The following is a 10,469-nucleotide window of genomic DNA, read 5'->3' as shown; positions in this document are numbered from 1 at the left end:
TCTATTATTGCACACCAATAAGATAGTACAATCAGGCCAATAAGGCAATACAGAAAGATAACAAATATGGCCCTGTCGGTGTACAAGGCTGTTTTATCAGCAGGATCAACAAACATACCAAGATTTAGATATCAGCAGTATCAACATTAACATACCAAGATATCTAGAATAACATCCAGGGCACGAACATTCATATCAGTCCTTATTTTTTTATTTTTTTCAGTTGAATCCAAGGTTGTAAAAATGATACACAGCTGAAATATCAGACACTCACATACTCTAAACATTGAAATAATCGGCGGCTCGCCACCTTAAAAATAAAGCTTCCTTTTCCGTTTAGCACACCTGAATTTAATCATATCAAAACAGCATGGGACACACCGGTTCCATTGTGATCTGTCACAAAAACATATCTTCAAAAAATAAATCTAATGTTTAATTAATGCAAACTACATGAGATTTTATAACAGTTTGACACGTTTTCTTTTCTCCCTCTCTGGTAAGAGAAGTCATTGTATAGACTCTAATAAGAAGGCAAGTAATCTCTGACAAACTTGTTTCCAAAAACACTGATGTTATTGCTGTTTCTTTTAAGTACCCACACTGCATATGATTACAACAAGTTATATATATATTCTTTTTAGCCACTGTCGGAAATAATAAATAATGAAGAAGAATCGCCCTAATGTATACTGTGATTGCACTTAATCCTCTAGACCCCCAAAACAGCTAACTAACATACTGTTGGTCTAGTATAGTAATACCTGTCTGATTACATAGGCAAGCCATTATACATATGTGATAATATAATTATGTTTTGTACAAATGATAAAACAAAACTGGTATAGTGACAAAAGCACTACATACTATAATACAAATGCAATCACAGATTGCAAGTTTTCAAGGCCAGAAGTAATAAAGTCTTGTTCTCTCCTTCAGTCAGCATATGTTCCCAAGCTATTGTCAGTTTGAAAATACCTTAAAAACAGGGAAATCGTTTATAAACTGTGAATGGGGGATACGTTCTCAATGGGAACTACAGGAACTGTGGGCTTTCAACAAAAAAAACGGTTCCAAGCGAATGCCTGGTCAAAAATATAATCTCTTGCTAAGTTAAAAACAAACCAATGCTCGTTTGTTATTATCAAAGTACATTCACTCTAAATTTGGATCGCATTCTGGGTGTCTTCACCTCACCGATACCAGGAAAGAATTTACCCCTAACAGGCATGGGTTCAAAGTCAGACTATGCTGTGTGTCACATCTCTCTCTAGGGACCATCTGATTGGGAGCTGTTAATTAATGAATGATAATCCAATTCCAATCAGATAACATCCACCGAACCTTTTGTCGGAAAGGTCCAGTTCACACGTTAAACTATAAAATGACGTCACTCGCAACTTCTGAAAAGCATTACCCCAAATTAGAGTTCGGAAAGCTGCACTTTGGAAAGTCGGAACTCTCCGACGAAAGGTTCGGTGGTCTGAGAGTATATGGACAGGCCATTACACTTCTACCTTCCCACATTAAAAAAATATCTTTAACATGACTTGACAGATGCAATATTTGTATTCACATTTAGCAGTGACGCCCTGCCAATACTGATTGTAACTCCTGTATCCTTTTCCTGTCTCTCTTCATTGTACTCTATGTATCAGAAGAAAAACAGATATCAAATAAACAAAAATATAATAATTCCTTCAGGGTGCCTACGTACGGATAAATTAAATAAACTAAAAAAATATTCATTATCATATGCTGGTTTTGTTTGTTTTTGGTTTGGGGTCAAGGATGGGCTCGTTTCAGCCAGTTAAGAAATAAATACTTATTTTGGTTAGATTGGGAACATACAATACATCATCTGAGCCATAAAGATGACTGCTGAATACATTTCCATATGAGAGTGAAGACATTTTCACCGCCACACGCAAAAAAAATAATCAAAAATTCCCTTTTGTGTTCGTATAATATTCAGGCAAAAAAAAAAAAAAAAAAAAAAAGAGAACATAGTAGCACCACCATTTGCCACGTCTTTTCTGCCGAGACAGAGACGCAGCCACACGAAAGCACGCACACCCGCACCCTTCACAGCAAGAAGCTAAATGGCTCACTTGTTCAATGTAAAAAGAAGAAAATAATAATAGAAACCCAGGTGACTATTCGCACCAAAGAGCTGGAGTATCCAACATGTCCTCCCGGCTAGTGTGTGAAATAAGTCCTCCTAATGGTACTGTAGTATAAGAATAGAAAAATGGAAGTCCCGCACACTGTCTCCACTTACAGCAGTAGTTTATTAGGCTACAACGTTTCGGTCTAAATGACCTCTGCTGCTGTAAGTGAATACAGTGTGTGGGACTTCCATTTTTCGATCGTTGCACTGGTTGCCTGCTCCTACGCACCTAGTAGGTGTGCAAAAGGAAATGGGTTGGTTGGGTTGTTTGGCCACAAGGAGGTGCAGAAGACATGGCACATTGGGTCAGGGCATGGGGCATGTGTTCCCGACCTACACTTTATGAGAATAGGAAGAAGAAAACAACTAAAAGTTAAAAAGAACTACGAGTCCTTTTTTTCTCCATCTTTTGTGTTCTTCTCTTACTCTCTATAGCTTTTTACTTTCTCTCTCGTCTTGGCTCCTCTCCTTTGCTTTCCTGTGTGTTCCACCCCGTCAGAACCGTCTTCAGTCGTTGTGAGGTTTCTCAACAGCGCCCTGGGGGAATACAGGGAGACATGGGTGTTAATGACGCATCAATCACCATCAGTCAAACAGGTGATGAAATAAAGTTACACTGTCGCTTACAAGGTTGACACTTGACAGCCGCAACAACGGAAAAGAGAGAGAAAGAAATTAATGTGGCACTCAAAAGTATAAAAGCTAAAAGTTCATTGTATTTTGCTAGCTACTGTAGGACTAAAGAAGACTTTATGTGATGTCATTCATCTGAATGTCCTTTATACAGATATTTTTAATTTCATGTCAACTAATAAGCATATTTTTAAATCATAAAGGTCTGGTTAATGGCATTTTTGAGTTTTGCTGTGGTGTTTATGAAATGATAACATCTTCAAAAGGACCTGTCTACAAAAACAAATCGCTACAATTTAAGAAACACAACCAGTTTGTCACACGCAAAGGCACCAGATGTAGTTCCTCTCAAGAGCATACAAGTTTTACCAGAAGTAATAGACCCTTTTTTTTAATAGTTGGATGTGTTTAGATTTTTGTTTTTTAAATGTTATCTAATGAGATCTAAATGTCCTCTTGAATGGTAAGAAACACCATAATTCATATTGTTATGCAATGATGTTTTCTAATCAAACTTGAACTTGATAATAAGAAAGGGAAGTGGGGATGTGATTTCTTAAACGTTTTCCAGATACGATTTACAATTCGGCATTTTATGCACCAAGGGACGGAAGTACAACAGCCCAAAATAACACACACGTTGCTACGTTTCTAGTCATCTTGACAATATAGAGAAGGAGAAAAGGCTACTGTTCCTACTGTAAAAATAAACAACAATAACTCAAAACCTTTTAAACTGTTATAGTGTGAACTTAAGAGGACATCAGAAGGTTGCGTTTCAGTGTGCACAAAACTATTCAGTCACCCTTTCACTGAAGCCAGTACAATCATATTAATCATTGCATCCTGATAAAATGGAATGTACTTTTGTCTGCATTGCTTTGTATCGTATTATGTCTGAAATGCAGTTTATTTCTATGCCCTCTCACACATGAAACAGTGGACACAGAGTGTGTGGAGAGAGAGAGAACACACAAGAACAACAACAACAACAACAGTGAGTGAGGAGGACTCGTGCCAACATTCCAAGCCCCATCACATACAAACAAACAACAAGCATCAAATGACCCTCTGGTCAGTGGACTGGTGACTGGCTCTAGTGTTCAGGGGGCCATGGCTGTAACAAACAACGCCCCTTAATCTGTTTTCACCGAATCAAACCGAGGGACTGATGGGACTCTTAAGGCCACAACAATGCAACTCCTTGCAACCAGTGTTCATTTTGTTGACTAAGACTAGTTTTGTTGCAAGGAGTTGCGACTAGTTGCATTGGTGCAGTCTGGCCTTTGAACCTTATTTATACCTCCAAACATACGCGAAAATAACAAGCTAACAACGTGTGAACTTGCAATTCAGTTATTAGGCGCTGAGTGACACCGTACAGATGATGGCTAATGAAGACATCAGCACCTACTTGATAGAATAATTGTGAACTAAGCAGGCACGTCAGAGAAGTTTAAGGCTTGTCCACACCAATGTAACTCCTTGCAACCATTATCCCCAATGGCAGTTGCACAGAGTTGATTTGTTGTGCACTGGCCTTAAAATGTTTTGTTGCAAGGAGTTACGACTAGGTCTGGCCTTGGACTGATTTTGACAACGTCCACAGTTGTGCCGATTAAATTTTAAGCAACATTTGACATGCAGCATGTTGATACTTTCCTTCAGAATAGAGTGATTTCTTGACACTTAGCTACATGGTATTTGCTGAAACTTCCAAACCATTTTCTGCATTACTTATAGAGAACGTTTCAGTGCATAAAACAGTAAGTGTATATTCTCCCAACAAATGTATGCATACTCATATTAACCACTTAAACCTTCTATTCTCAATAAAACAGACCTGAGTTGTGATTGTACTTGGACAGATTATTTCCATCTAAATCTCTGTGCCAAAAATAGAGAATCTAATCTAATTTACAAGCCATATGTGAGCTTGTATATCGTCGTTGTCGGGTGAAAACCTTGTATGTCCAAAACCGTTCGTTTTGCATTTATCGTTTTAAAAATGATTTAAATCATTTAAGCGGTGCGAGGCATTGTGTGCTTGTAGATCTGCTGTTTTCACTACTTTTGTGCGACGGCCTTGTATGATGAAGCAGGGCTTTACTTTGTGAAAGAACGTACACATTTGAAACTTGGAGATACGAGGTTTCCACCCGACAACGACGATATGTTCTATTTTTGAATAGGGATGCTAGGGTTAGAGTGGTAACATAGTAACATACGTAAATGTGACTAGACTTTACCATGGCAAGCTGGCGTCCAATGTTTCCTACTGTAACGCCTCCTGAGAAGAATATACAAGGCAGCCAGGAACGAACGTACAGAAAATCTGGAGATGTGTATCTGAAAAAGAGAGGGAGAAAAACCAATCACATTAATTCACGCACCATTTCCCAATAGTCAAATTAACTGTATAAAAGAAAGAAATCTTCAAATAAGACACATCTGTCAAAGGACCGGCAATATCAGCACAATTTCATAACGCAGATCTCGAAGGGAGTGGAGCGAGACCATCTTGAAAAACAATATTTTTCAACCCCCTCTTCTGTATCGAGCTCATTTAGTCAACATGAGCTGTGGGGGGCTTTTGAACCCAGCGCTATTCAAGGCCCCTAACTGCGGCAACAGTGCACGTCCTCCCAGCTGGGTGCTTTTGATCACATGGGAGGAATAAAAAAGTATTTACAGTACACTACATATTTTATTGGTCAGTTCCCCTTTGATGAGGTCACGTGGTGGGATATACAGTAGTCAAATACTACGCAACGCAATAGTCCAAAGGATTGGCAAAATCAACTTACAAAACTTTTACAATTAATGCCAGGTGCAGATTCTTAGACATACATGATCAAAAACGTGTCCACCGCATTCAAAAAAAAAAAAAGTTTCAAAGTTTAACCTTGAGTCTACCAAATTCAGTTTTCTGAAACACATATGTTGCTATACCAGTAGTGCTCAAACCTTTTCATGTCAAGGACCCCCAAAATCATATTTATTTGGCCCCGGACCACCCCCATCTCAAAAGATTTGGTTCCAGGGACCCCCGGAAGCAAAGATTCTACAGATCAAGCCTCAGACATAATGAAGGGAAAGAGAAAGTACAGTACTGTTGCAGAACAGGTTTCATTTGTGCAAAAGTGAAACTTTGGCAGACTCTGTACTACTACTGTGATGTGGCCTTATCACATCGTTGTGTCGGGCAGAAACCTCCTATAACCTCATATTTTAACTCTGTGTTTTTTGTTAATTAAAGCCCTACTTGATCATACTACAGCATCAACAAAAAATGCACCAAAAGTAGCAGATCTACAAACTCGAAACGTGGCGCGAAGCGACGCGGTTTGAGTTTGTCGATCTGGTCCTTTTGCTATGTTTGAATTTGAATCCTATCAAGTAACTGTGGACATATGAGGTTTGCACCATCAGAGACGATATCTCCTGTCATATAAAAGACAATATTGCAGGTATATAAATGCTTAAATACAAAACACGTGGCAGTTGTTGACTTACTGGTACACTCCATTGTAGACCAGCAGCTGTGTGATGACCGTAGCTAAGAAGGCAGTGGTGATGCCAAGGCCAAAGCCACTTCTTGAACGGTCAAATGTCCACCAGAGGCCCAGCGACAGGGCCGCAAGTGTTAGCGAAAGCTGGACATTGTTGGCAAAGTCTAGTTTCTGTGGTATAAGGCAGTTAAGACGAATATCAAAGAGAATAGCGACACCAGCAATAGGTTAATCCTCCTCCCGCTGCCCGCAAATATTAGTTCAAAATGTAAACAAGTTATATAACTTAAAGAAAATCACACAGGGAAAAACACTGCGCATTTAGCACACTATAGGGGTGAGAAATTAAAAAGGGACAATATTTACGACAATTATTTATGTGTAAACATGGATCCATTAGTCAAGAAGGTTTATTTATTTGCTACTCATGCAGGCACAAGCAGCTAAATGCAAGTGCGTGAGCCTGGTCCTCAAGAATACTGTGCAACGTCAACATAACAACAATAGTGATCATAAAGCTAAGGAAATAAAAGATAAGATGAGAAGGTGGGGCGTGAGTTCCCGTTGTTTATGTTAACTCATACCCTGCCAAAAAAGACCTTTCTATAATAAAAACGTCTTTTTAACTATGGACCTCCCTGCCAGACGTCTTCTGGACGTCTTTTTTAAATAAATAATTTAAAAAAATGTTGGACCTCCAACAATGTACTAGGCATGATCGCGATCGCGAAATTGCATGTTTAACCCCCATACCAACCACATCTTTCAAACATGGCAGCCATGTTTGTTTACATTTGAAGAAAACATAAGGGCTGCCTTCTCCTGAATGCCTGAACGGAAGCAGATTTTTTTGTTTGAAAGCTGTGAAAAGCATGCACATGCATAGTGCATGATCTGTGCACGAATGTGTGCACCAGCGTGCACACCATTTTTTTAACCCTTTGTTGGCGAAACGGCAATATAAGAGGTCCCACTTTAAATATGGCACCGACTGAGTTAATGATCGACTTGATGAAGGATACAGCGCTTGCGTGGTTGATACCAACGAAGACGGCGATGCATCTCATGACGCTGGCCCATTCCCTCTTGAACTTGTGGGGCTCTCCCAAATGGCTGTCGATGCAGGGATACAACAGGCCAATAACGGCTGCAAAAAAAGGAACAAACATTCTATAACAATTTACACAAACTTATACCATAATAAGTGCTGTGGAGAATTTGTTGAAAGTACAAAGTACAGTACGATGAACTGAGTACAAAGGACCCCAATGGAAACATGCCATAGTGCTTACTTGGTTTTTAAATCCTCTCAGCAGACCTTGTATTGAACTGTACTTAATAACGAATAAAGTATAATAAAGTTACGTTAATTGAAGGATTCAATCAATCAAGGACAATAATAATCATGCCCATAATAATAAACGCTTATGAACAATCTCCCACTGCTCCTAATAGGATGTGTTAAATACAGAGGATGAATGTCTCATAATGTGAAAATGTACTGAGACAAAGGAAATACCCCCTTTCTCCATGTTTTATTTATGCAGGTCTATAAATACCTGTACCACAACACCTTGATACATGTGTGGAATGAATGAAGCAATACCAAACGCAACAATCTGAACTATCCACAATATTTGAATCGTCAGTGGTGGGAAAAGTACTCAAATGTTTTACTTAAGTAAGTCTCAACACTGCAATATAGAAATACTCTGTTACAAGTAAAAGTCCGGAAATCAAAACTTACTTGAGTAAAAGTACAAAAGCATTGGCATGAAAATGTATGTAAAGTACCAAAAGTAAAAGTACTCATTGTGCAGAATGTCCAAGTTCAACATTTATATTTGCTATGAAAATAGCCAATCTACAAGCTCACAAGGCTGAAGTGGTTAATGCATGTTTTGTAATAATAATCAAACTCTACAAAGCAGCTAGTAACTAAAGTTTTTAAATAATTGTAGTGGAGTAAAAGTACAATATTTTCCTCTGAGATTTAAGTGCACTACTTAAGTAAATGTACTTAGTTACTTTACACAACTGATCATAATATCCTGTGCCAATGTATGCGCTGGGGAGGGGGAGGGGCAGAGGGTTTAGGCTATATTATTTATTTCATAATAACCAACTTCCCGTTTCCAGCCAGGCGGCACGAACGCCCCGCCCCCCTCAGCTCACCCGTTATGAAAGCAGCCAACGGGAGAGCCGCTCGCCCTCTGACGCGTCCGACTGTTGCACAGGAAGCCAATTGAACGGCGAGGCTGCTCTCCCAGTATGGAGAGTTAATAATAGGCTCTCCAGTCCCCATACACACACAGGCCAGCACACAGCAGACAAAACAGTATGTATGGACAGGGAGAAACGTTTACATAATGGCTAATCATAACAAACCCCAATGTTTCCCAATAGCGAGTCATAAATATCGGGTGATGGCGAAATCTAGGTCATGACTCATGTCATGTGATGTCTTCTATATGGCTCTGTGAATAAGTCATAGCACCCCCAGATCAGTGGTGTAAAGTACATGTGCGACACATTGTGATTTGTGAGATTGTAGATCTGCTATTTTCAAAAGACTGTTCTACATTTGAAGACTTGAAATGGGACATTATGCACAATGAGTAGACTACTTTCTACTTTTTTTTGGTAGCCTATTTTGAGTACATTTTGATGCCAATACTTTTCTACTCAAGTGCATTTTGAAGTGCAGTAATAATAGCGCAGTAATAACGCTTCTTATGCTCAAAGAAAGGTCACACTATGATCAATCATATAAATCAATGGTTCTCAAAGTGGATTTCAGGGACTCTCTAGGTTCCTTTATGGGGTCTAACTTGGGTCTAAATTGACCCTTACAAGTTTGTACCTTTGACAGCGTACAAATGGAACCAAGTGGACCCTAACGGGAAAGTTTGAGAACCACTGATATAGATAGATAGATTATAAGTAACTCACCGGCCCCTGTACCGCAGCACGGGGGGATCCACCAGGCGGCAGAGAACAGGGTCGCCATCACCTCCTCGGGGAACAGGGTGACGTTCCTCTGGACCTGCAGCAGGTTGAGCACCAGAGCCAGGAACACGCCGACGGTGAACAGCACCAGGCCGCGGCGGATCAGGTTGGCCGTGCGCACGTCGTGCAGCGAGCCGTAGGCTCCGTGGAGCACCGACGTTATTATGGACATCATCTCCTCGGCTTTGGATGCGAACCACTTCGGCCCCCCTGGCGACGACGACGAGTTCTGGTGGTCACTACTACTGCTAGACCGATTCACTCTTCTCGATGCACAGCAAGAGCAACTCCAGCAGTGGTTATCCAGTCTGGGCATTTGGCACAGTGTGGGAGCTGCTGGCAAAACAACACCAAACACAGGACATTGGTCATTTTTACGAATTAAGATAGAGATAATGGTCATTTTTACGAATTAAGATAGAGATAGGTTACTATACTAGTAGCCCTGACTCGTGCGACCCGTTATGTTTCAGGGTTACAACTAGCCTACTAGTATCAACTTTGAAAGATGACAGAAACAGAAACACACATGGTGTGTGCAAGCATTCCTTTGGATTTGGGATGTTGCATATTTTAACTGGAGATTGCAGTCTTTAACAATAACAACCAAGATGTCTAACTGCACAAACGCTATGAAGTTATTTACTATTAGTTTGCCTAATGCTATTATTATTACCTTGATATCCAGACTTCTCCACTGTCTGGCTGCGCACTCCTCCGCTCCTGTTCATTCGTCCACGCTTTGGAAAACGATGAGAGCTTTTCTGCTGTTACAACAACAACAACAACGAGAGAGAAGGAAGTTCTATGATCACGTTGTTGTTCAGTTCATCATCATTAGCCTATAGAGGAAAAAAGGCTGCTATTCCATTCCAGAGCGCAGAGCTCATGCCAGACACGGAGCTTCCTCTGCAGAAAACAATCACAGCTGTGTCGGGTGAGGATCGTCGGCCAATAGGAGCGCGGCGGCCGATATGACGTGACGCCACCCCACCGCCCCACTGGTTTGAGGACACACCGTCACACACACGTTCACAGGGAGGCTGGTGCTGCATGCAATGCATGGATTGAGGGGCTGGAGGCAGCTGATGTGGCTGCTAGTGCTACAGTATAGCTGTTACTGTGTTTTTCAGTGTTTCTCAAAC

At 40.4% G+C, this 10,469-nt stretch overlaps 1 protein-coding gene across 2 annotated transcripts; it reads right to left on the bottom strand.

Annotated features, from left to right (window-relative positions):
* Positions 1–202: 202 nt before the first annotated feature.
* On the bottom strand, positions 203–10,180 carry insig1 (insulin induced gene 1). Of its 2 annotated transcripts, none has more exons than XM_080751510.1 (6): positions 10,001–10,180; positions 9,268–9,660; positions 7,338–7,462; positions 6,320–6,486; positions 5,053–5,152; positions 203–2,707 (listed from the first exon to the last, which is right to left on the bottom strand). In XM_080751510.1, exons 1-6 carry the CDS (start codon positions 10,053–10,055, stop codon positions 2,678–2,680), a joined length of 870 nt encoding a protein of 289 aa, XP_080607636.1. In that variant the 5' UTR covers positions 10,056–10,180; the 3' UTR covers positions 203–2,677. The 2 variants fall into 2 exon arrangements, with proteins under 2 accessions (XP_080607636.1, XP_080607637.1); XM_080751511.1 differs by having other exon boundaries at positions 9,268–9,657.
* Positions 10,181–10,469: the final 289 nt, after the last annotated feature.

The sequence above is a fragment of the Nannobrachium achirus genome, assembly GCF_963921795.1.
Source record: "Nannobrachium achirus genome assembly, chromosome: 21".
NCBI classification, from domain to species: Eukaryota; Metazoa; Chordata; class Actinopteri; order Myctophiformes; family Myctophidae; genus Nannobrachium; species Nannobrachium achirus.
Note: the sequence above shows the minus strand (reverse complement) of the source record. Positions and strands in the feature narration are given on the sequence as shown.